General features: G+C 41.4%; 2 protein-coding genes across 3 annotated transcripts in view; both read right to left on the reverse strand.

The window, feature by feature from the left end:
* LOC117758323 (disheveled-associated activator of morphogenesis 1-like) overlaps positions 1-10,077 on the reverse strand; it is a 49,520-nt gene extending 39,443 nt beyond the window's left edge. For both annotated transcript variants that reach the window (XM_034579904.1, XM_034579902.1), the window contains exon 1: positions 9,969-10,077. The gene's annotated coding sequence lies outside the window, so the exon portion shown is untranslated. The remainder of the gene's footprint in view (positions 1-9,968) is intronic.
* Positions 10,078-11,146: 1,069 nt separating this feature from the next.
* Positions 11,147-27,232, reverse strand: LOC117758593 (potassium voltage-gated channel subfamily H member 5-like). The gene is made up of 12 exons (XM_034580393.1): positions 27,032-27,232; positions 25,670-25,793; positions 25,342-25,448; positions 25,119-25,247; positions 23,712-23,830; positions 23,055-23,447; positions 22,845-22,940; positions 21,913-22,342; positions 18,714-18,913; positions 17,702-17,954; positions 16,942-17,138; positions 11,147-14,052 (listed from the first exon to the last, which is right to left on the reverse strand). The coding sequence occupies exons 1-12, from the start codon at positions 27,102-27,104 to the stop codon at positions 12,901-12,903; spliced, it is 3,273 nt and encodes a 1,090-aa protein (XP_034436284.1). The 5' UTR covers positions 27,105-27,232; the 3' UTR covers positions 11,147-12,900.
* Positions 27,233-27,949: the final 717 nt, after the last annotated feature.

Below are 27,949 nucleotides of genomic sequence, written 5' to 3' on the forward strand. Positions count from 1 at the left end.
AGTAACATTAATCCAACATAATCCAATCAGTATCCAGTCTGCTCTGAGGGTGAAGACTGCTTCATACCACAGAGTGCATATCGGCTAATGTCACACTAGTCTGCTCACCAGACTAAATCCATGAGAAAAGGTCCAAGGTCTCGGCCTTATCTTTGACCGCCAACATGGATGCAAAACTGGCTTATGGCCACCCAGACGCATGACTGACACAGACGCAAAGTCTTAAGGTGAAGCCAAGCCAGCGTGCAGTACACGGCCATCTTGCATGGCTGAATGGCTGTGTTACAAGCTGCTTATCTCAAAGTGTGCCATAATCTCAGCAGGGAGGAAATAACCTGAGACCAGATACAAGTCAAAACAAAATATAAATGATGGAAAATGAGCTGAAAAGCTCAAACCAAGAGCAGAGCAGTGAAAGGAAGACATGAGACTAAAACAGAAGCAGCAGAGAGGGGATGTTTGGACTTTAACAAGGACACCTGCTGTTTAACAGAATCAACCTGACAGCCTCTGCCCTGTGGCATCTGAGCTATCAACTGTGCAAGGCAAACATCTGGAACACAAACAACATGATGTTCAGGGTAACAGTACACTTCAACATGGAATCACTGCTACTGTTTGTTTAGTTTTGGATATAATCTGCTTCAAAGTGGGAATATTGCACCTTAATTCCGCCTCACTATTCTTTAAAAAAGAAACTACTGTGAGGTGGCTGTGCTGTAAACGGTGGTGGTCCAACTTAGCAACTTGCAAAGTCTCTCCTCAAAAGGTTTGAAAGAAATTTCAACTATGGCAGAACTTTGTCTTCCCTGTGTCCTATGGTCTTCTCTCTTGAACTATTGTCCCCAATGTTTTCCAAGGGTACGGCACCCTTTCGACTGTTTCGTCTGTATCAATGACCTTTCAGAAGATGCCCACAAATACAGACAGAATGAACGCATAGTACGGAGAGAAGACTACGCCCATTGTCGTATCATTTTCTAATGTTGAGCCTTAACATGTCACGCCTCTGACTTCGTCAGCATGCTATCTAAAATCTGCCATCTTTGATTTGTTTGGTGTAAACAAGCAAACCCTAGCATGATGTGGTTCTCTTAATGGCAATATATCGTGATCACCGTTTAAAATAACACTTTATTTTAAGGGTTAGATAATTGAAAGATGAACTAGCCGTTTTATCGGATCACCAATAAATCATAACACCGGTAAAATTAAAACAAGTTGCACAACTGTGAGAAAAGAAAGAAATTGGACGTGGACAAAAGTCGCCACTAAAAACTGAAATACAATACCTCCCAAAGAACATTTAGCTGTTGACGCAGCTGGTTTCGTCTGACTGCATGACTGTTTTGACGGCTTCTCTACAGTAATGTTATCACACAGATATGTTATACTGTGGGAACGTTTTTGGTTGAAGCAGCAACCTAAAACCTCGCCCAAGGGAACGAAGATGTCTCATGTGGTGGTTACATTGACAACGTTTCAGATAAACAGAAAACATTTCTCACATTGTAACAGGAAGGAATGAAGATAAGAGTTTCACTCCAACCCGGCTGCAATTCTTCACTGTGGGGCTTTCATGAACGACATTTGTAAGAAGTCACAATGTGAATCACAACAAAACAGGAACAAAAAGGTGCTTTTTTTCAAAAATTCTACCAATTCAATAGGAATGTTAGTGACTGATATTACCAGCTCCAGAGACGCCAACTCAGTTAATGGGAAATTACATTAATATGGTAAAAATACCAATGACGTGATGATGAATGAGCTGAAGAGATATGCAAATGATACAGAGAGTGAAAGTGATAAACCAGGGCATGCATTCATTTCCATATATTACTCAGAGGATTATCTCAAATCAAAGCAGTCTGCTACATCCATCATCAATTTCCAAAGAACTTAGCAACTCTTACTGAGTGGCCTCAGTGCGGCTATGAACTTTTGAATTGATAAAGTTGCATCAATTCATGAGTGACACAAGGATAAGAGAGGCCTAAATGTATTTTTCTGTCCTTGCTCTCCTGCTTGATAACTTGTCAGAACTTGAGCGTGCTTTCTCAAGGGCGGGGCGGCATTTTAAGAGCAGGATAAAGCATGCCGTGCTCTGGCACAGTCTGCCGCTGAATCTGATATCTGTCTGCTTGTTTTGCCGGCTGTTACGCATACGATGGTTTGTGTCTAAGGAAGAAACATGCCGGCATCTCAGCTGTTCCAACTGAAGATGTAAAACAGGATGCAGGGCATATCCCGCATATCCTTGTGGAATTCCTAAAAAGTGTTGTTATGTAGCCGGAATTAGAGAAGTTGCACATTCAGGAAAAGACGTCAAAACAAGCTTCATATTTTAGTGCAAAAGATCGAAATCAGAGGACTAAGACTGCTCAAGATGCTGCCATTGTCGCCTTTCCTTCTTTTGAGATGAATTCTGAAGGTGCCCTGATAAGACACCAGAACTCTCGTCTTCAAGGATTAAAATGGTTTGTTAGTGAGCATGCCAACGTTCACTTTATTATGTTGAACAAGCGTCAGCTGACAGTGATCGACCTGTTATTAATACAACTACAAGTAGGGGCCTGAACTGATGGGTGTACCGAATTCGCTGACAGACAAAAGAGCTGGAACCTCGGCTGCAACAACTTTTAAGATAAAATATGATTGAGGGCTCATAGATCCACGTAAAACTGCAAACTCATACAGACTTTCCAGCGTCTTTGCTTTGGGAATTGACTTTAATAACGTGACCTAGACAAAGGGAATAAGAGGCGAGCTAGGATTGAAACATGAATCCCTCCTGGCCCATAAAACCCCCCTTCCTATCCTCCCAAACCAACATCTACACCCCCCACTCCCACTCCGCACACACACACACACACACACACACACACACACACACACACACACACACACACACACACACACACACACACACACACACACACACACACACACACACACACACACACACACAGGACCCACATGCTCCCTTTGTTTGAACCGCAGCGTGGCCACACTCTCTCCACATCTTATAGCTGGAGGCACCCAAGTGATTAATTTCAATGCTCATTGTCATCGCAACCTGAGGTTTGCTTCAGTTCTCTCGGTCTGGCAAGAGAACAGTCACTTTCCAACTTTGTTAACAACAACTGCCTCCACTCTTGAGCCAAATAAATAAATAAAAAAGGAAAGCAAGGCTATTAATTAACAAATACACAGGCTGAAAAAATGTGGTGATTAAAAGACTTAAGTCAGAAACAAAACCAAGCAACCACCAAGTACAGCTATAACCTCTGTCATGTGAGATTCTGTAAAAGCCTGGGATAATTATGTCACTCCATAAAACAGGCATCAACCAGGAAAGACAATTTCCCTTTATCAAAAGTGTGTGGTGCTTTTCAATTGTAAAACTGCTGAACTAGGAAAAGCACTTTTTTACTTGTTTTTTTTAAATGCATTTAGTTGATAAACCAGGATGTCCCAAAACCTCATTTCATTTAATAAGGTGTAAAAGTAGAATCCTCTTGTTCTGTAATAAAATAGATTATTTTATATACCAACTAGTAATATCAAAAACATCTGGATATTTCAATTATAAACTTATATTTGTGATACATAATGTCCCATTTAATTCTAGCATTAGCTGACACTTTATCCATCTGTCTAGTCATTTCATTTGCAAGTACAATCGGTGCTGCACTTTACTCCTTTAAGTATCACATTGTTACAACGTCTTTACCTCTTTTAACAACCTGAAAAAGGAAACTTGGCAGGAATCAGAAGTAGCACAGCTTGTACTGTGCTCTCCAAGGTATAACAGCAACAAGTTCAGATCGGCCCCAAAAAATAATTTCATAGGTCACCCAGTTCTAGATATAGAACCAGAGGCCTGCAGTTCAAGGCTTGTTTCTCTGGAGGGAGCCTGCTCTGACGATAGGTCTGCACTGCAACACCAGGTCTAAACACGGTTTATGCAAGTTTTAGTAAATGGAGGCCAATGTGCAATCGTCTTGAGATTTATACTGAAATCTGACAATCTCATCAGATTTCATATTCTTATTAATTAGAAAGTGCAATGACAGCAAATAAAAGCAGTAATTGTGGCTGTTTTCCCCATCAGTTTATGTTCACTTTATCTAGTAGCTATGATGCATCTTTTATTGCAGATAAAATTGGGTTACGAGTGAATGAGTTGCCATGAAGGAGCCATTATTCAGCTCAAGGTCTGAAAGCTGTCAGCCTAAAGCCCATTAATTAAAAATCTGCCACCACCAAGTGGCCGAGCTGGAAATGGGGAGTACTGCTCTTTCACCTCCGAACAATCAGTGAGGTCAAGAGTCAACGGTCTTGGGAGGGGACATGCAGTCGCTGAGTGGGTATCTAAACTGGCCAACGTAAATAATCACCTCAAGTTTCAAATGAGGAGATGATGGAAGAAAAGAAATGTGCAAGTATGAATAGAGCTGTTTTTCTGTTTTGCTTCTGCTGATATACAATTCAAGCTATTAGTAGCAGTTTATCAGGGGCGAACCAGGCTAAGCAAGGTAAATGAACTTTTTTATATGTGTTTTAGTCCAAAATTATAACATTGTTCACATTCTGTTTGTTCATAGGTTGTTAGTTACGCGTTTTGTTTCAGGCCTTTGCTACAAAACAATGCTGGAAAGCCTATAATTTTTTCCTGCTTATGTCCATCAACATCTGACAGTAATGGTTTATGCACTCACCTTTTAACCAAATTAAAATTGTACCACGCTGAGAGGTTTTCCAGCCCAGCCCCCCAAATCCTCAAAAGTGCGAGGTCGGGTCTTGGGTGTGGCCAACAATGGCGATCCAAGCCCAGCTGTCCCAACAGCAAGGACAAGTGCAAAGCTGGGGCCAGACTGGGGGCAGGGTGTGGCATGGCAGGGGTGCCATGGTGACGGAGCAGTCCTCGACAGAGAAGGGATGCTAAATGAAGCTATTGTCTGGCCCAAGTGAAGCACACTGCACAAAGAATAGCACATTCAAACAGTCGCGCAGGCTCATTGTTGTGGCAGGCCAGCAGGGCTGCAGACTCACAGGATCCACTGCACATCTCACAGAGAGCTCCACCTGAGACCATGACGCTCTGATACCAACAAGAACTCTCCTAACAATTTTTAATCAATAAATATAACTCCACGTATTTACATTAAAATGTTGCTCTGTCTCTGACACATTTACAGTAGTGCAGCAAGAGGGTTCCTGCTCCTGGTTTGGCCATGGTCGTTCTGTGTGGAGTTTGCATGATCTCCCCGTGTCTGCGTGGGTTTTCTCTGGGTAATATTGCTTCCTCCCAAAGTCAAGAGACATGCAGATAATGGTTACGTTGATTGGAGACTCTAAAAAATGTACCTTAGGTGTGAATGTGAGTGTGAATGGTTGTTTGTATGCCTGTTGGACCTGTGATACACAAGTGACCTATCCAGGGTGTAAACTGCCTCTCGCTAAAGCTAGGATTTGCTTAATCCCCCCTAGAACCTCAAAAAAAAGATATGCATATAGAAAATGGACGGATGTGCTAATGAAGTAGGTGTAGGTGTGGTGATGCATAAAGTCAATTGAGTTTATGGGCAAAAATCACCAGACAGGAATGTCTGATTAAGATAATCCAGTTCCCACCATTGCCCTGAAGCACTGCTTCACACTGATTTGCAGTGTTGTCCACAATGGTAGAGATACCAGGGTAAAAGAAATATCATCAGTAGACCCTCACAGTTCATACTGCACAAGGTCATAATGTCCAGACACTGCATAGGGAGCACAGCAATAGTAACAATAGGAACAGAGTTAAATAAATATGTATAATAACTGGATTTGCCACATTCTCTAGCTATGAACATTCTTGAACTGACGGTGCCCACTAATAATTCCAGTGTAAGCATCCACTCAATACTTAGCCAAATTAATTATAGACATTAACCGATATCCAGTGTGCACGTAAAACTGTTTGACAGAGCATGGTTCACAATAATTCATAGCCATAATGTGCAAAAAGAGAAGATCATATAACATTTAAATAAGGATGTGCATTTTAATTACTCTCACGAGAAGAAAAAAGCAATCACAGAGTCTGTGGTTCAGCACCTGCTTCCGCACATTAATGTAACCGCAACATCCAGAACCCGTGCTGACATATGGAGGTCTTATAGGGCTCAGCTGTGTTACAGCCACAGCTAAATGACACACACCCTTGAATAAATAATTAGTCCATACCTCCCCCCTGTTGTTTGGTGCGGTCGTTTACTCTTTCACCGTGTGGTGCTTAATACGGCCATGGAAGCTGGTGTCTCCCTGCTACGCTGCCCTTCCTGTGAAACTTAACACTCAGCTCATTAACCCAGTCCCCCAAAGAGCACTTCAGCAGTGTTTGTGTGTGCTGATGGAGAGGGGCGTAGGTACAATACACTGACAGTTAATGAACTGAACTGAAGATTCCGTCAACTGGAATTAAATTTATACATTACATGTATGTTTTATTTTGATGAAATATGAGGAGAGAAAATAGACTCGTTATAAACTATTGCAGATGTTTTTAGTGAGTTATTGCTGGAACAAGGGGTGTGGACACGCCCCTTTGGAAATCTGCTGATCTAGCCACGATCAGCTGCCAAAAATAAGCTGAGCAGTCGTCAAAATGGCATTTTTTGATTTGCAGTCTTTTCACCACCGACACTACACATTTTTTCTACATTCTTCATTTTTCTAACTTAAAATCCACCATCGTGCAGCCGACATTATCTGGAGAGAACAATCCATTTGTTTGCGGAATGCATTTGCTTGAGGACGAAAGAACAAGAGTCGGAAGAGATGACACATCCCCCTCGGGCAAACCCAAATTATCAAAAGGCTCTACTTCCTTACCTGATTAACATAATTGTTAAGGTTCAGGGTAAAATACCAGATGGTTTTTGGAGTTCTACTCCCTATACAAAATGATTACAGACGCAGAGAGTGACGGACATACTGATCACTTTATCCTCTTAAATTATACGCTGGGGGATAAACATAACAATAATAGGTTTAACTTTCACCAAGGACACTTTTCGCTGAATTAAGTTTTCGTCAGCACAGAGCGTGTTCATGTCAGTGACAACTGCCGGATGATGTGAAGCAAAAACAAGACAGACTCTGCTGTAGCCGAAGGGAACACGATAGTCTGTCACCTGTTCTTATGATTGCTGAAGATGACTGACACATGTTAACAGCAACTAATAAACAGAACTAACACAGGACGACGAGCTATTTGTCAAAATAGACGCATTGCCTATTGTTTCCATCAGGCAATGATAAGGACTTTCCATTCACCATGCCCGTTAGGGATTTTTCAATTTGTGACATGTCACAGTAAGAAAAAGCACATGCTATTAAAACATACACATGCCCAGACTGATACATATGTGATAAGTCATAATCAGCCTACAGCATCATATCACCCCTGCTCGGAGACTTAGAAGCACAAATCTCTTTGGAAAGCATGCGGTTGCAACACTGACTAATAATCTGTGTGCGTATTCAGAAAAACAAAACACGTAACTCAAATGTCAGCGGCTGTCAGCGCTGATCTGTAATCAGCCAACTCCCTGTCTGGAGCATTAACACTTGTGGACAAAATAACAGCCTGGTACATCATGTAAGGTATCTCCAATGTTTACAGTGAAAACATGCCTGCAGACCACACCACAGCAGTAAGCCCTCTCACAAGGCATTACAAGCACACACAGGCCCCTCCATGATTTAGAGTATTCTAATTCTCGGGAATGCAAGCCTTCCCTGATAAGCACCTCACTGGGGGTAATAGCCCACCACCACTGGAACGATAACACTGAGATAATCTGGCGCGTTGTGCTCCCCGACTGACCTGCAACTTCACGGCTTTCACAAGTGAGTCATTCCACTTCTGAGCGGCGCAACAGAGCCGAGTATTAACGCAGAGCAGGTGAAGTATCGAATGTCTGAAAGCTCCGCGGGCTGCTCCTTTTTATCCTGGCTCATGTAGCAGTCAGACTCTTTATGGGGGTCACGCATCTGTACGTAACCTCAGTTTGTCAATCATGGATGAGACCAGCACTTAATATATATTCACTTACTGCAGTTATTTATATCACATATTGAGTGGCCTAGTTGCCTGACTACACTACTGGTGCAAGGTCCAACAATGAATTATTAGCCAAAGTTACCATTTGCCTCCTTTTTTAACATTAACCCCGCAGGCCCATCTATTCCTATACATTAACAACCCTGCCCTACTTACCTTCAAGCATTTTAATGTGAAGAAGTAAGAAGCTATAAAGAATAAATATGACCTGGTGTGGAGCCGACACTGAAAGTAATGACCTTTGAACTCTGTCCACTGGGATCCCCTCAAAGGGACCCTGGAGGACTTGGAGACAGCTGTTCTTTGTTTGTCCTCTTGGGACTGTGGTGTAGGACAGGATGGTGTCCGGCCTCTCCAAAAGACAGAGATGACCGTCCCTGTACATCAGTATAACTTGAGCACAGTAACAACTCTTTAATAAAGGGCAGACTTGTTGGGTGCCCTCTGTGCTGAGAACCAGTTCCTCCCCTCAGGCGGTTCAGGCACCAACGTTCTAAACACTCTCTGGTCCCCCTGTCTGTTGATCACTGTTTCATAATGCAATATATGTCAATTTTATCTATAGATGAATGTGTGGTGGATGAATGCATTCGATTGTATATTTTGATACAGCAGATACTGTGATGTCCAAGGCAAATTGCCCACTGAGACAATAAAGTCTACGTTATGTTATCTTGGCATATTATATTATTCTGTGAAAGGCAAGTTCAAGTTAATCCAGGATTTATGGTTCTATCCCTATTGGACAATATTAGTTTACTGCAGTTATACATCTCGTATACTGAGTGTCTTACTTGTCCGACTTTAGTGCAGATACACGCTCTGACGATGAATTATTAGCCAAAGTTACAATGTGTTGACATACGTTTCCCAGCATTAGCTCCATCTATTAACACTTCCCTACTCACCTTCAAGCATTTTAAAACAAAGAACTCAAAAGACAGATATGACCTGGTATTGATTTACACAACGTTCATAGCAGGAACACACCCTTAAAATGAAGCCTACACTCATTGACCTCTGAAATTTGTTGGGACCGTGTTGAGCACGGCTGTTCTCTCTAAGGGACCCTGGAGGCCCCGGGGAGGAGGACCCGGGGAGGAGGACCAACAGTTCAGAGAGGGGTTTCTCCTTTTTCCTCTTGGGAGTCTGCTTATTATTAACAAATAGCCTGGCTTCTCCAACTTACAGTATTACAACATTATTTTTCAGCAGCTTTCAGATACAAGGTACGTCTCCTCCAGCATTTACCCCACAGGCCCTTCAAGCTCAGTGTCAAAGTTTAATATGAAGAACGAAAACGACATAAAGTATAGATATGAGCTGCTATTAAGTTTACATCACTTTAAAAACATGTACACAGCTCCCGAGTGCAGCCTACACAGAGACTGATGACCCATGAACTCTGCTGACCACTCGGAGGGACCCCGGAGGACCCTGAAGGACCCGGGGACCCTGGTTCACACCCTCGTTTCTCGCTTCTCTTCGTGGGAGCTCAATGTTTATCTAGTAGGACGGGACATGGCCGATGTGCGACACACACAGACACACACACTGGAGCGGACAAAACAAACACAACTTGCAAAGCAGATGTAAATGTCCCCTCCTCCTGTGCGGGGCAGCTCAACTCACTGAAACCGACGCTCCGGGAGGAACAAAGCTCAGGGAGGTAAGAGATTAAACTCGCCGGAGCTAACGTGGACGACGGCGGCTGAGTGGACCGGCCACACCGGTACGGAGGTCAGCGGCGGCGGCACCGCAGCCACACGGCTCGGCGTGGCCCCCTCGCACCGACATTGTTCAAACCGTCCCCCGCGGCGGGTTTTGTTAAAAGTGAAGAGCTGTTTCTTACCTCGTCCCGTTCACCATTGTTCCGGTTGTTCCGCACGTTCATCAGGTGGGTGGAGGAGCGACTCCATTCACAGTCAATACACTGGTAGACGTCACTGATCCACCGGAGCTAGCCGCTGCGCATGCGCCCTGCTGTGTTTACGCCCAGTGACTCATGGGAGTTGTAGTGCGGGGCCAAAACAACGCTCCTCCTTATTGTATGTATGTATATATGGATGTATGGATGTATGGATGTATGTATGTATGTATGTATGTATGGATGGATGTATGGATGGATGGATAGATAGATAGATAGATAGATAGATGTAGTTTATGACTATAAACTGATTATTAGAGGTTTAAGACAAGATAAGACAGAACTTTATTCATCTCGAAAGAAATAATTGTGCCAGATCTTGCACCAAAATGACAAGTAATAATAATAATTATAATATACAGTGACTTTTCTGCCTTTCTTCACGTTCTATTATGATAAACTACATTGGTTTGGCCTTACAACTTTTAAATGGCTCTAGTTCACATTCATAGATGACAAGCTTTTTTTTTTGCCTTTTAGCTTTTAGTGCAAAGATTGTATTTTTCTATTTCATGTGCATGAGGCAGGTAATATGTCCTGAGAGCAATTGGCCAGCAAGTGTAACCATGGCTATAACCAAAACGCAGTAAAATATCTCCATCTAGTGGCTAAACAGGTGCACAGCTTATAAGGATATTAAAACAAGACATTAGTGCCACCTAGTGTTCTGGAGGGCTGTGTGCATTAAACATTAGACATACTTTCGTTCCTCCACTTTTAGCAGTTTAACCAAGTGGTGTGTTCTTGGTTTGCTTTCAGTTGAGCACAATTGTTGCCTGTACTGTCTTCCACTGAATCAAAAACATTATTAAACTAGTATGGCACTCAATAAAAACCCAGCAGTCCACTCAGACCCCCAATTTTTTTCTTCTTCTTTAATTCCAAGAGAAATCTTAAAAGTTAGCCTCTCACGCAATGTTAATGACAGTGATCCATCACTTTGTCTGGATCTATGCCAAAACTTTATGGAGTCTTCCTTGGCCCATCCAAAAAGCATTTAAACCATAACCTCCTTGGCCTGGTGGGTAGTCACATGGATTTTTTTTCATAATTCAGAAGAAAGAAATTATCCCACACAATAAGTAGAGAAGTGACCTCACTTACAACCGTTAATGCCCCAAAAAACTCTGCTTCAAACAAAAAACACGAGAGATTAAAAGGTTTTCACGTTGCATTTTTCAAAGCTTCTAATTTACACAGGGACGGACGTTTGTGCTGCATTACAGAGGAGACCAAACACCAGACTGTGATCAGGCATCAGTTTCATTATTCACGTCACCGTTGTCAGGGTCCCTGGATGCATGCAGGGTCAGGTATGTGTGGAAGGTCAAATAAATACATTGCATCAGATAACAGTCACATGCTTACATCCTTTACAGTTGCTGGTTTGCAGCCACACAGAAAAGTTTTTTTTCATCCAAAGAGAATAAATTAATGCAAATGTTTTTTATCACCAAATGCAGTGCAAGTTCATTTATATTTGCATAGCTACGTGTGCATAGTGACCCATTATTTCTAATCTGAGTTGATCCCAAAACAGGATTTGAATCCTCATTCAACAAACAGGCAAATATAAAATCCCAATACTGAAATTAAGAAGAATATTAGAAGAAATCAACCTGAGCAAGAGGCAAAATTACATGAAGGAATATACAGTAAGTTTTCTGCATTACCTGCTGATATATTCATATCACAAAATAATAAAATTATGACAATGAACAAACAAAAATCTATAAATAAATGAAGTGTCATTATTGCATTTCTGTTTAACATGCATGGAAATGAAGCTCAAACACAATGTATAGTAGAAAATAAATGTATAAATAAAAATAAATAGTTTCATTATCCTCCACTTGTATCATTTCATATTCTGTTTGTCTCGTCACTACAACACTCAATGAGGCGTCATATTGTAAGGCACATGTTTAATTACCTGACAACTGAGTTATAGAAAGACAGTCACCTCTGTTACTCCAGTGAGGATGAGCAATCAGAAACCCTGTTCTTTCTTTATTTAACATACAGGGCGTTTCACCTCCAGTCCGTCAAGGATAATAAAAAAGCCAGAGCTGGTCCTGCTTTCTTGAGAGTTAAGACAAAAAGTTCAGGAATCATGAAAATGACAAATTTACAAAAAAGAAACACAAAAAAAAACATATTTAAAAACGCAACTTGACCTCAGCTACTTCATATATTTACTTCATTCCCTGTCAGGCTTCACCAGAGTCTCACACGTGTGATACGTTGCTTTAGGTCGTGATGAAAACGATGGACTAATGTCCTAGTAATAACAGTGAGTGTTTAATTTGAGTAGTTTTCCATTAGTTGCTCCTGAAATATAACATACACACGATCATCAAAGTACCTCATAAGTCAAAAAAGTTAGAAAAATCCCTGGGGTTTTGAAGTGCTACAGTAACATGAAAGGGATTTCTGCATGCAGTCAAGTGTTTCAAGGAGACATATTATGTGTTTTCCATATCCAGATCTATCATTTTAATTTGGGTTGTTACTTGAAAAGGTTTACATGCTCTAATGTTTGGGAAACACATCACTTTCCTCAGACTATCTATTGCTGCAGCTCCTCTTTTCAGCCTCTGTCTGAAAAATGTGTTTTTACATCCTGCCCCCCCCCCCCCCCCCTCCCGGTAAAGCCCACTCTGCGGTGATTGGTCAACCGCACACCAACTTTTGCACACACAAACAACCCGTGTAACAACTAGAGGAAAGAAAGAAACACTGAAAAAGCAAAATATGTCTCCTTCAATTCAAGAAATTTCTTTGGCAGGCCAGAGTCCAGCAGGACATGCATCAGCGTCACATACAGAACCAGTTTGTGGCGTTTTAATCGTTGAAATCAAAAAGGCCCATCATCCGTTTTGCGTGTGACTGACCTGGAGGCAGCGACTGAGTCTTGAGCTTTGACTCTTGCCTTCGGAGACGAGGTCGGCGGCAGTGAGAGTCTCCTTTTTACTGACAGCAGCCTGAGGATCTCGCTCACCTGAGACTCGAGGACCGACAGCCGGCCGCTCAGGATCTGAATGTCTCCCTTCAGCTCCTGCTTGGCCTCGTGCAGCGTCGCCTGCAGGAGCGTTTGTTCGGACGCCGGCTGCACAAACGAGTGCTTCAGGGAGACCTCGCCGTCCACGCACAGGCTGTGCTCGAATGGATTTCTCTCCATAGGGCTCTTTTCCATCGGGCTTCGCTCAAAGGAGTTTCTCGAGTCTCCTGCTCGGTCGATGCGCAGGTCGCTCTTTGTAATCCCACTGTCGCAAGAGTCAGTTTTGTGCAGGGCGCTCGTTTCTTCGCCTGCTTCTCCTGCACTATTGCCCCCCTCTGTGGTGCCCGTGTCTCCACCTTCCTCGGAAATCCTGGCAGCTGTTAACTGTTCTGACGACTGCAAACCTTTGGGCCACTCCTCCGGTTTCTGCGTCTGCTTTTCTTGCTCGACGGCAGGAGGTGCTGGTGCGGCAGAGGTGGCGTTTTTAAACTTTGCCCACCCCCTTGCACCTCTGCTGCTGGTAACACCACATACACCACCTGCCTCTCCCCCTGCACCACCGCCTCGTGCAGGGCTGTTACCCACCTGACAGAGTTTAATCTCAGCACAAGGCCTCGATACAGTCTCCACTGCCTCTTGTGTGCCGCTATGTTCTGACTTTTCAGTCTGGACAAATGCTTGTGGAGTCGCAGCCTTGCCAGCACCCTCTTCTCCTCCTGTGCAGGGCGGATTACTCTGCACGATGGAGCTGTACTCCTGGTGCTGCGAGGATACAGTCGGACACTGTGTGTAGGAGTTTGAGTCGGAGTGGTGGTGGCGCTGCAGCTCCACCTGCACACAGTTGTGTTCAAGGTACGCAAGAGACTCTCCCGGCGTCTGAGAATCTCTCTGCTGCCTGAACCTCTGGAACAGCTTTCGCACCGGGTGGTCCTCGGGGATGGAGAGCGTCACCTCGCTTCTCTGACGCTCCTGCTCCCTCTTCACATCCGCAATCTTCCTGAAGATGATCTGCAAGAGGGAGAATCTGTGCATGAGGACTGGGATTTGAGTCCCACTGCAAAGCTTTACACATGCTACACATTGTGCTGTACTTAGATGTAACAGAATGCATTTATTTAATGCAGCTTTGAAGCAGGGATAGGCATCCAGACCTGCTGCAGTGTATGCTGAAATATTAAAGATGGTGAAAGCAGCAATGCACTGGGGAAACAGTTAATGGAGCAATAATGCAATAATGGAGCAACGTCCACGCCACAATGGTTTCTGACGTCTGATGGAGTGAAAGAAAAGTCACAACTTCTCAGAGTCTCACTTTTCTGTTCCTACTCAGACTTCGCAGAAACATTTCGAATCTGTGTTGTTGAATAAATTGTGACTTTCAGAGCAATAAATAAATTCTTTGTACTTAACTACATTTTAATCTGTTCTGTTTCTCTTAAACCTTCAATTTCTCTTGCATTGATCATTGATTATTATTATTTTATCATCTTACCATTTATTCTTGTGTATTGCTCATTCATTACCTCCACCAAGGAGGTTCTGTTTTCGTCTGTGTTTGTTTGTTATTTAGCAGGATTATGCAAAAACCACTCAACCGATTTTCATAATTCAAAAAAGCAGAGGGACTGAAATTTATGAGTTTGTCCAATTTGGTGCCTATCCAAATAAAAATCCAAATTTGGTGAATTTAAAAGGGTTTTCATAAGAGGAACGAGGGCGCATGACTGAGTAACATTCTAGTTTGCTATGATTGTAAAGCACTTTTCAACTCCTGCTTTTTTGAAATGTTCCTCATAAATAAATAGGATTTGACCTGACTTCTTTTGTGACATATTTTAGATTCTAAAATATACATCATCACTCAACTCATGTGTGGATTCATATGAAAGTGATTTAGATGTTATGTTGAAAGCTGACGGGCCCATGAGCACGACAGTTAATGTCCATAAGGTCTTGAACAGTGTCAAAATCTAAAATAAAGCAGTTTGAAGCAAATGCAGCTGAGGTTGAATTCATCTCGGACACTTTAGACATGTCTAACAAAGCACATTTGATGCACATTCGGGGAAAAGCAAGTGAAGTGACGTTAAAACAGTACAGACGTCCGAGTTTAGAACTTAAACCTGTGCAGGCGTGCCAAGTCTCTAATGCTGCTCAAATGAATAATAGATGGCTTTCTTTTCATTTAATACATTTTAAGTAAAAGCCATAAATATTTGAGCATGGTGCCACAATTTGTTCTGAAATTGTTTAGCTGCCTCACAGAGACGTGTGTTTACTGTGTGTGTGGTGTGTGTGTGTGATTGCACAAGACCTCTTGGACTGTAACTGCGAGACAACTCAGAGGGGAATTTAAAAGTATATGCTTATTTTAAATACTATCAAATATTTATAGAGCAGAGAAAACCAAGTGTTCTGTAAACACACTCTAAATGTATATATATATATATATATATGTTTATTTCCTTCATAAACCTGTACGTTTTACTAGATAAAGGCCTCATGATTCAAATCTATACCTCAGAGATATTTCATATGAGAACAAAGAGCACAACAGATGAAGCCAGACTGACTTTAAAGGGAATATCCATTAAGAATTGATGTAATGTCGTTCCCATAGGATACTATTACAGCAATATATATGAGCAACTTACTTTGGAGAGTGGAATGCAATAGATCTCAATGCCTTAATGGGGTTAATATGTATAGCCGGGAAAAGCTCCATCAAATATTGATTTGATTCTTATAGTTCTCAGAAAAACTTTTGCAGACTTTTTTTTTACACTGAACATTTGTGGTTTGTCTCCTCAGTGTTGGCAAATAGGCTAAAATATGCAACACCATTTTACATTAATTTGAAAGGCTTTCATCAGATTAACTCAAATATATCCATTTAAATGAAGCTTTTTAATCCCCTTTTTGTTTTTCAGCACTGTCATAGAATATTCAACTAGAACTACAATAGAATATTCAAGGCCGAAACTGCACGATTGTCTAGATCTTATAGTGGAAATATAAATAAATAAAAAGAAGTGGTTTAAAGGATTTATTTGTCCTAAATAGTGAGTATGAAAACCACTGTAACATATATTTTACTCTTACAAGTGTATCTGCTGAAAAGGAATAAACTAACTAACATATGGCTGAAAAAAACACTACTTCCCTCTATAAAAATATTAAAATCTGCTTGCTTCAGATTTTTATTTGAGCCACACCAAATTGTATATTTGCTCAATAAATATGTAGAATTTCTACACACAGGTGTTGTGTATTTTTCCCCTGACAAATTAATTAAATGTTGGCGAAAAATGGCAGATGTTGCAAAGTTACATTTTACAGGCTTCTTCTCAGGCCCAGGTCCCATCCCTCCGCCAAGTTTGGTGGAAATGTGGTTTTGTAGTTTTTGTGTTATCCTACTAACAAAGTGAAAACATCATCTCCTTGGCAAACAGAAGAAGAGTTTTCAGTCTCTTAATTAAGTCTTAATTGAAGCACTATGATGTTTAGTCTGAGTGAAATATTCAAAACACAAGACTCCATGTTTTTATAGCTGCAATATTCTCCATGTTTACGCATAATTTTACACGCATTTCCCAAATATCCAGCCTGACACATCTGGTGTCTCCAGGCCAGTGGTTCTCAAATGTGGGTACGCGGTCACCCAGGGGCCTGAGGTACATTGTCAGGGGGTCCATGAATGGTTTTCACACTCAGCCATTAAAATAACATGATATTTTCTGCATCGACACATTCAAAGTACTTTAATACGTGTCTACTATCTATTTATTTTGCTTGTGTTGTTCTTACTCATAACTAAGTAGAAGAGTCTCATATGAGGACAAACTAAACAAGAGAGAGGAACATCAGCTGTGACTTGAGAGTTTCTTTCGTTTTTACCCGTTTTCGTAGGTTGCAGCTGAGTATGAGGTTGCGGGAGAAGGAGTTGGCGAACGCCGTGTAGAACTCCAGCACCCTCACCAGAGCGTCTCTCCGGATGACGTGCAGGTCGCAGTAAGTCAGAGCTCGAACGTTCGCACAAGCACGGGCAAGCGTGGATTCCTTCCAGAAGGCATCTCCGAACACGTCACCTTTACCTGGATGGGACGTTATGACTTTGTTTAGCACATGAATAAAAAATTGTCATCAGGGGCAGATCCAGGGGTGGGACCAGGGGGGCACTGGCCACAGCTGGAATCTACAAACAAAACTAACAATAAATATGACTATGTATTAAGAATCTTTTTTCTTTCTTTGCGTTATGAAGTACAAAATGTGCTCGAACATGGATTTTCAAAAATATATTCAGTGATTGTGGCTTTGCTTAGAGCTATAGAGCCTAACTGAATCAGAGCACGGATGTAGCTCCCATATGGCCCCTGATTTATAAAAACCCTAGATCTGCCATTCTCATGAACAACTCGTGTGTGAGATAAAAGTTAAGATTTATTTCAGAACATGATACTGGATAAGTGCTGAAAAATATTGAGATATGGGACAAAAATCTTTTCGAGTTAAAGTTGAAAGTTGAAGGACATCCTATATCTGTTTGACACTGGACCTAATCATAAAGGTTTTTGCACTAACACAACCTTTGCTCCAGTTTTATCTCAGCCAGCTCAGCTCTACTGCTCTATTGCATAATATTGCGTTGGATTACCTAGTATAGCGATGACCTCATCGTCCTGGATGACTTCGAGTGAACCTGACACCACGAAGCAGAGGGTGTCCACACTCTCGCCGATGTGGAAGATGAGGTCTCCGGGTGCGCAGTGTGTGGTCTGAAACTCCACCGCGAGCGAGCGCAGGCAGCCGTCGCTGGCCAGACGGAACGCCGGGTGGTCGTTGAAAACCTGTCTGTTCAGGTGGACGCAGATGTCCGCCCGCATGTCTTTGGGACAAATCGAGAGAACCTGAGAGGGAGAGGGAGATATAGGGTTTAAAACAACTACAGTAGAAACATGGAACTAACTTAATGTTAGAAAACATTGTCATTTTGTAAAGCCAACAAGTGGAGCTATAACATCAGTATCTGATTGCAGCTCAATTATCACACGATAACAATATAATTCACAACATTTAAAAATAAAGCTGCATGGTAAGTCCATAGACTGTTAAAAGTGAAGCCAAAGCATCTTGACCACCACCTGTTGGCTGGCCGCAGAATAGATCATAAGCCCAGCCTCCTCCATGTCAGTGGACGGGACATGGAAACTTAAAAAGTCAAAGTAAACCTCAAATAAGTTTTTCTCAAAGATGGTATCAGATATTTGACATAGTTCTTATCACATCATCAAATTTCTCTTGAAGTGTACTGCCACTCTGGAGCTGTGTGACCACAAGGTCCTGCAGAGTGTCCATGAACCTTGAGGGTCAACGAGTGCACGCAATCTTCAGTTTTGACCTTTGAGGCTCCTCACTGATCATCTCACCACGTCCCCCTTCCAACCAGCCCATGCACGTTTATGAGACCGTTAAAAATGATAGCATTCTGACTTTCTGACTGTGACAAAGCAAAGCTAGTTCATCTTTGGACCTGAAAAATTAAACATGTGTGCCTGAATGGAATCAGGCACATTTTGGTTTATTACACTTTGAGATTGCTACTTAATGCTGAGACCCTTAATGAATAACTACTACTGCTACAAACAGTAACTGATACTACTACTGACCCTATCTGTGTCGATGCCCTTGGACATGGCCCACGTGGAGACGATGAAGTCCATGACTCGCTCGCTCAGACCTTTGGGAACCTGGTAAAGTTTGAGGAAGTCACGCACGTTGTTGAGCATCTCGTGGTAACGGTTGGTGTTGGTGTACATCTGCTGGAAGATGGTGGTGACGTTTCCGAAGATGGTGGCGTACAGCAGCGCTGAGACAGAAGACAAAGAGTAACGTCAGTCGTCAGGGAAGAGAAAAAGCAGCGTCAATAACAAACTGACAAGCAGATACGATTTATTCAGCAACATGTTTGTTTTTGTGATTTTAGTTCTGAAAAGTCTTCAAGTAAAATAAAATTATGATAAGTATATGATTTGTAGATCACTTTTCTCAGATTTGAGTAAATTAACTCATGATGATTACATACAGAATTAAGCTTTTTAATGAATCATATGCATATTTTATTGAGTTTTTTACAGGAAAAAATCCTCTTAAGATTTACAAAAGAACATTACATGTACCCATTAATTTGTAACTTTAATTCAATATTCACACTAAACATTGAAATAAATAATGGATGAATTAATGGATTGTAAAATATTAATGCATTTTTGTTTGCAGTTTAAGGGGTTTTCAAAGGAATAAAACCCCTTATGGCACAAAAATGCCACAGAAATGCCACAATTTATTTTAGATGCAAATTAAAAACCTGCTTCATCTTATTATAGGCCTAAAACTAGAAAAACTAATTGATGAATTTACTATAGTTTTTAAAAATAGGTTTTAGAGTGGAGCACTAATGTTTCACTGATGGATTTCATTAAGATAAAACTGCAGCACATGCTTTAATATAAAAATACACAGTTGAATAACTGGTTCTGTTTTAAAGAGCACATAAACACACTCATATTTACATAGTAAGGGTTGGGCTAAGACTTTATAATATAACTGATAATGTACATTTCCTTAGTGAGAGCACTGCTGTACAGCGCTGCAGTGACCTCAAAGAGTCCGTCAGCTCCTCTCATCGTGAGGTTTTACCCGCTCAAGAGGAACGAGTCGTCTCCAGTCGCCACCGCCGGATCACAGAGGTTAGGATACTTATCCAACGTGATGGCTCATTGTTCATTTACAACACTGGAGCCTGCAGGCAAACCCTGCCTCCCCTCTCCTCCTCTGGCCTCCCACATAATTACTGTATCTGTAGCAGGAGATTTATCGGCCGTAATCCAGGCCGACACTTCAGTGTGACTGAGTGGTCTTCGTGATCGAGGCGCCACCAGAGCAATGGGTGTTTCTCTTTTGGAAGAACAAACCTTGAAGCGTGGCTGTCAGATTGTGTTTCCCTCACTGTTTTTATTGCATCACTTTACAGGCTGTTTTGGAGGAGCAGGCCAAAGGTTAGTGCACGAAGGCGAAGTGTGAGCAAAGTGACGCTGAAGGTGAAGCTATGACTGTAACTGCAGGGAGAGATGACACCTGCGTAAAAGCAGATATTTCTATTTATGTGAAGGCCTTTAGATCAAGTTGATCTGACGTATTTTTATGTATAATAAATTCACACAATTCAATATTTCACGGTGAATAGACTTCTTTTTGTGAATGAAATCTTTGAGGTAGGAAAGATAAGGTGAATTAAATGTTCACTACGCCCTAAATTAAAAGAAGTTTAATGTAAATTTTGATATATGGCATTCACAACATGCTGAGGTACATTACATTGCATCAGATCATATTAAACAAAATGTTCCTACAATTTTCAATTAAAACCTGCGACTGGATCTGAAATTAAAGCCATTCAACGTGAAAGATGTAAAAAAATACCACGCTGTGATTCACATAATGTATAAACAAGCTTACGTATATTTCAAATCAAAATCCACGGAAGGGAATTGACACATCGACCGTTATCTTTTATTAAAGGGTGGCGATAATGACCACCCTTCACGCAGACACTCACAGAGCAGGCCGGGCGACAAACATGTCACTTTTTATTATCGACAAAAGCCGAGTCTCTAAACTCTCCCCCAGCGGCTCGAGCACTGACACTGCAGCTAAATGTGAATTACACGACCGGAGTGGAGAGAGAATTATAAAGCCAAACACTGAGGAGAATAATTCATGGATACAAATCTGGCTCTGAGTGATTCATCATCATTTCAGTGTCCAGGAATTAACTCTTCACATCAACCTGTGCTGGAATGCATTATAACTTTATATATATACCTCCATGTGTGAGAGTATTTGTCTATATGTGTTTAATCTGGCATTTTGTGCTGGTGCATTATTAGTAGTTATGTAATCTGCTACACCACATGTATGTGTAACAACCAGATATGCGTTGTGTTAAGTTTGACTGTGCAGCTTCTCGTGAACCTGTGCAGCTTCCGTCAGCGTATGTTGCTTTGCTTTGCTGCTCGATGGCCACGTGGAGCCCGATGTCTCGTCTCACGTGCGACTAAATGCATCCAGATTGTTTGGGCTCCTGCAAGGTTCCTCTGGCATGTGATGAACGGATGAATGAATGAGAAGGAAAACAGTACTGAATGATAAAGGCTTTGTTTGAAAAGTGGTTATTGCTGTACAGCTGTTCTTCGGACATATTGCACTAATAAACGACATGTTGATGTTCCCTATATACTGCCACTATATACTGGTGGATCACCACTCCTCATTGGCAGGTTAAGACTGTTACACTATCACATGGAAGTAGCTGGTTAGCTTGGCTGGCTAATCATCTGAAAGACAAATCCACAAAGTAGACTTTACTGTCGTGGTCCAAAATGTTTTCATGGATTTACTACATGGGAAACCTTTTCCATTTGGAAAATGGGGGAATACATACATTTCCCTGTTGATGACACAAACTAAATTCATCCCACTGGATACATTTAGTTTGTGTTATTTGTCAAAAACACAGGAAGGATTGTGTGAACTGGAAACTGTGTAAACGTGTGTGATCATGTGATAGAAGACATGTTTGAATGTGCATTAGATGCATGTGTGATTTCAGTGTCTTTATGATGGCATCTCCTCTTACTGCTCCATTAACCACCACTGACACTAAGAACAGTAATGATACTGTTTGTTATGTAATATCAGACCTATTGGGTTTTACTGCTCTCAAAGATAATGAACCACATCAGCTGAAAAATAATGGAGCTTAAGACGTATCCAGAAGATTAGAAATTCTGTGACCCGAGTACTTACAGCCCACCATCATCATGGCCACGGAGAAGATCTTCTCGCCGTCTGTGGTTGGAGCGATGTTTCCAAATCCGATGGTGGTGAGACTGGTCATGGTGAAGTAAAGAGAGGAAATGTACAGCGTGTCCTTGTTGGGGCCTCCCTCCCATTGGCCCGTGCCGCTGGTGTTGTAGTGGTAAGGGGTTCCTATGCTGAGGGCCAGCTGGCAGAGCCAGCTGTCATTCTTGATGGTGTTGGTGGTCTCGTCGATGACCTCGTAGTCCCCTATGCTGTACCAGATGCAGGCCAACCAGTGGGCCACCAGGCCGAACACACACACCAGCAGAACCAGGACAGCTGCTCCGTACTCCAGGTAGTGGTCCAGCTTGCGGGCAACTCGGCCCAGACGGAGCAGGCGGATCACCTTCAGGGAGCTGAAGAGGCTGCTGAGGCCCTGCACAGCAACACAGGAGGGAAAGATGAGAACAAAATAATATATAATCTATTTTATATTGTACATTTACAAACTACCACGGTTGACCAAAATGCTGTACGACAAAAGAGGACATAATACAAAATACAAGAAAAAAATAAGATAACATAGACTAGCGTAAAATAGAATAAAAAATATATGAGATAGAATAAAATATGACGTGGATAAAGCCAGTTTGAGGACACTCAAAAGCCCGGGAGAACATGAAGGATAAATAATAATCCTGCAAACAATCCCTGATAAAACAACTAATTGTTGTATTTACACTTTTACAATAAAATAAAATATAAAAAAAGCTCAAAGTCTTTGTAATCTGGTCTGTTTCCAGCGGTCTTCTGGCTGTAGCATCATATACACATACATGTATTCCAGAATGGTGTCAATCTTCTCATCCGACTCTCAATAAGAAAAGAAATGATCCTGTTTCAACAGCTCTTTTAAAGGAAAATGTGTATTTCCTTACTGGAAGAAGAGAATCTTCTATCCGTGTGGTATTTCTGTGGAAATTTGAAGACTCGCGTAGGTGACTTGCAGGAGATGATGTCGATGTTATAGCATCCTTCACAGAGACAATCAAGCAGATCAGATTTTAAAGTTGACAGCAGAAAACAATAAATAAATTTGTCAGAAAATCATCCTGCAAATTGAGTGACGGTCGTAAAAATCCCCTCACCTCATCTACATTTTCAAAGGCGTTGATGATATCGTAGGGCAGACAGGACAGCAGGTCGATGACGAACCACGTCTTCAGGTAATTCATCCGTATCAGCTTGGCGTCCGAGATCACCTCTCCGGCGGGGCCCACGAAGGTGGTGTGGAAGTTCAGTACGATGTCGATCAGGAAGATGACATCCACGACGCTGTCGAGCACCAGCCAGGCCAGGTTGTTCTGCTTGGTCTTGAAGGAGACGTTGTAGGGCACCATGATGGCCGTGTAGAAGGTGAGGATGAGGATGACCCAGTCCCAGGTGGTCTTGAAGGTGCAGTAGTGGAGGATGATGTGCGGCGGCGTCTTGGGGGCCTCTTGTTTGTACTGAGGGAGAATGTCGGATCCCAGCTGGAGAGCCTTTCAGTGACAGGGACCATCGTGAGAGAAGAAGCATGTAAACAGTTTTGCCATATAAAATTACACAAAAACTACTTGACTGATTTCCATCAAACTTGGTGGAAGGATGGGACATTTGACTTCCAGCGACTCATACCAAAACAAGATTACTATCATATTTATTTGCTTGGCTGGTTTAAATACAAGGAATTCAATTGCACAAATATTTTTTGTGGATTTGTCCCTTAAATTGAGAAACCTTTCATCACTGAGCGTGTGCCTCACCTCAGCCAGTCTGGACGGCTTGTGGCTGACCTCCGTCTTGCTTATTGGTGCTAACTGCTGCACCAGGTTGCGGTTGTTGGTCAGTGCCCGCGTCAGTCGGGCGAACTTCGTCCAACCTACTTGGAGACCAATAAAGACAGATACTTTTTTTATTTCATCGCGCATTTCACAACATTGTGTCCATACCCACGCTTATACGAATACAAATTTCATACAGATTTTACCACATTTTAATTTAACAAAATATTTTTTACAGTGGCAGTGAACTATACAGACCAGTCACTTTTTAATATTTAAATAATTGTTCTTTTTCTTCATGAAAAACTGTAAATATGTCACCAATGAGAAGTTAACATGTGGAAAAACTGATTTTACTGATGTAAAAATTAGATTTCATAACATTGCATTTACAAGCGACCCTCTTATGTCATTTCCCCAACATATTCAGTTGTACTTGAACATATCATCCCTGCAGGCTTCTAAATCCAGACTTTACTCTATGTTGTGGTCATGTTGTGTCCCAAAGATAAAGAAGCTGTGAGCTGTGTGAGAAGCAGCACATAAATGCTTCATGCTGTATTCATGGTGCATCTTTGTACTGTAAAGCCAGTAGCCAGCAGTACTCAGCCAGCTGGCACATGCTTGTGTTATGGGGGACTCGCGTCTCTTCATTTCCCCTGAGTACAAACAGTATTTTCAAACAGTTAACATCCCCATGTGGTCTGCCTCATGTATGTAAAACACACAGAAGCACGCGTGTTCCCTAGGGACACTGCACCGTGTGGACCCACAGAGACACAAGTGTTCACTGACCCGCACACACAACACCTGGACAGTTGTATGTTACATACCAGGAAACAGACGTGTGTTAAGTCACAGCCACTCGTGTGTGTCTGAGATGTTTGGCTGCACTGCAACTTCAATGTATTTCAGAAGAAGCAAGTACAAACGTTTCAGACATATAGACGTTATATAATGAGGGATGACAGGACAACTCCCCAACGGTGAAGCCAAAGTATCTTGGCCCCCTGGTGGCTGGCTGCAGTAGAGGTCAAAAATCTATGTTAACGGATGGGACATGGACCAAACTAAAACTGCTAATATGTGAGGTAGATTTTTTTCAAAGATGGTTTCTGTCATTTTAGGAAGTTGTTATCACACTGATGATTGGTTTAAGTTATTTGATGCTATAAAAACAGGGTTAAACATCATGATTGACAGCTGAGTATGACTCGTGATTGGTCGAGCGTGTATATCAGCAGGACCTTGCGTCTTTGGCTCCACCCCCCAATCACTGCTGCACAGAGTCTGGCTCTGAATGTGCAAAATGGCAGCATTCATATTCAGGATGAGATATTATGGTTTCAGAATAAATTTCTGTGAATAAAGTCTAGATTATAAACTCACCTCTTGTTGACTCATCTTCGATGGGCTGTTTAAAAAGTGTAATGTCCCTGAAGGTGCAGAGGAAAAGCACCACCTTGTCCTTCTCATTTCTGATCGGTGCCACCTGCATGTAAAGCCATATTGGTGTTCCTGTAGGAAACAAGGAACATGAGAATGAAAATATTATTTATTCTGTAGTTTTAAAATGCATTTAATCATTTCATTAAAAAAATGTGATACTCACTGTTCTTTGTGTAGAGCAGCACCTCAAAGAAATTGGACTCGTAGTTGTCAAAGGTTTGTCTGATTTTGTCTATTGTCATTTTATCAGTTAGGTCACCATACATGAAACTAAGAAATAAGAGAGAGATAGAAAGTGAGAGGTAAAAGGAAACATTTTGCATCAACTGCTGTAGAAAGAAAGACAGAAGACAGACAACTGTGCTATTACACATATTTAAAATTATTATTATTTTACTACTGGGCTTCTCTTTTGCAGATTAAACCACCTATGAACCATCTACATGAACCTTCACATTCAGGTCTCATACTCATACAAAACCTCGTCTTACTTGCATGTGCTGCTCCTGTGCATGACCTCAGCTCTGTGGTAACCTGACAGCTTGCAGAATCCATCGTTGCTGTAGACGACCGGCCACTCCAGGATCTGTGCATTTCCCAGCAGGAAACTGGTTTCTGCAGGAAAACGCAGAAAAACACAGACGTCTGAAACAAAAGCTCACAACACCCCAGCACCTGTCCATTAAGATTCGGTGTTCTGTCAGTGAAATTTAGAAAACTGGAGCTATGCAACTTCATTGACATTGGAATACTTTTACTGTTGGCTCATAACTTTAAAAAAAACTATGTTGTACCTGAAATATTCAGTGCAATTATTTAAGTTACTGTTGAGTCCCTACAATTATAATGTAAACAAGGGGCAAAAAGCCATTAATATTTAAAAGAGCATTGGTAATCAGACGAGTCAGCAGGCAGAAATAGTTGTTGATAAAATGTTTATGTTCCAGCCTTAATGTCAATGAAATATTGATGAGCAGCGGCAAAGTTTTACAGCAGCTTTATAACAGTCTGCAGGGAGCCGCAGTCTCCAGAGGAACGGCTGAGGACATTTCCTCCTAAATGATACTGAAGCTGTCAAAGTTAAAGCGTCTGCATGTTTGTCTTCAAACGAGAGCCTGAAGGATCGATGCCAGAGACCAAAGCTGCTCTTAAACATTATTAGGAAGAATGATTACTTCACATACTTTCATTATACTGATCAGCACTGCTGACACATCAGTATTTGTTCTAAAAAAAAAACTCCAGTGTCACACGTATTCACTCTCATGCATGAGGATGCCATCCATGTTGAAACCCATGCAGACAAACAGTCAATCTGAAAAATTGATTATTGCCTGTTTTGCAAGGAGAATATCACAACGAAACATTATACGACCTAATGGGGTAGGTCCAACTAAGTCTTATACATATCAAATCACAATAAAGAAATCACACTATACAACTCCTAAAAATAAAAATAAAATGCTTCTCGTAGACATGAAATTGACCTTGTCCTGATTTTTACTTAAGTCCTTTCAGCACTTGTTTCTGTGGACAGCATCATTTTAGGAATATATATTATTTTATCCAATGAATCCTGGGGAATTGGACTGATACATAGCCTATTGTATAATCCATCAGTACAAATAATATGAATTGTCATTTGCATTGTTAGTTAAAGTAGCTGTATCAAAAAAAAGGGAAATTACAATGACTTATTAGTATATACTGTGTTTCTTTCCCTTATATATATATATATATATATATATATATATAATTAACATTATAGTTTTACTTCAGCATCCTGCAGCCCTGCAGTGTGGAACCTGTCACATCTACATTCATGCATCTTTCCCTCTCAGAATAAAACTCACCGCTGGAGCGCCGGACAATGTTCTCCAGGAAAGTGTTCTGCGGAGCCACCAGTCCTCTCTTGCCCCCATGCATGATGAGGGATCAGGGCACAGAGACCCGTTGCAGCTCGGTGGTGGTGCTGATGTTAACTACGGTCCCATCAGAGCGTCTGAGCGAGTACCAATGCTGTCAAGTCAACCATTATAACGAGTATATCCGAGCAAGGGTTTAAAGAAATAAAAGCCTCTTTGTTGAATGTGGCCTTTTTTTAAGTGTAAGAAAATGACACCTATCCAAACCTGGCCATTTGATGTATTCTAGTCTGAGGTAAATTGCGTTAATCCTCTCCAAACGCCAATACTAAGAACAATACATGCACCTTTATTTGTATAATGGCATAATGGTACTTTTATTTTGAAGGAAACATATTTGATTTCCGGTGTTTTCACTGCTTCTCATGCCTGCATCGATGGACTGACTTCCAATTCCTGTTAAATTTTTGTTTTAACATAAATGTTGTTTATCTAAGTTACATTTTTATTAACATATATTATGGTGTGGGCCTATACTTCCGGTTCCTTTTTACTATGCGTAGCTCAGAATGATGTCATGACATAAAATATTTAGAAAAATATAAACGACAAAGATTTACAATTAAAACAAGTGTCAATAAAGATTTGTCAATTCTATTTGAAATGTCATGTTATGAAATACACTGCACTACCCAACAGAGCAGAAAGTCGTTAAATTAGCTCCAGTTTAATATCATTTTTACATAATATATAAATGACAATACAATAATAGGTAATATTTGACTTTATAACTAAAGGGACAAGGATGGGCCAACAGTTTCACTGGGAGGGACTCAAATGCACTAAAAATACACACGCATTAACATGAACATGCACCCAGACTAGCCCTGAGTTATTTTGACATAA

Source organism: Hippoglossus hippoglossus, chromosome 24 (genome assembly GCF_009819705.1).
Source record: "Hippoglossus hippoglossus isolate fHipHip1 chromosome 24, fHipHip1.pri, whole genome shotgun sequence".
NCBI lineage: Eukaryota > Metazoa > Chordata > Actinopteri > Pleuronectiformes > Pleuronectidae > Hippoglossus > Hippoglossus hippoglossus.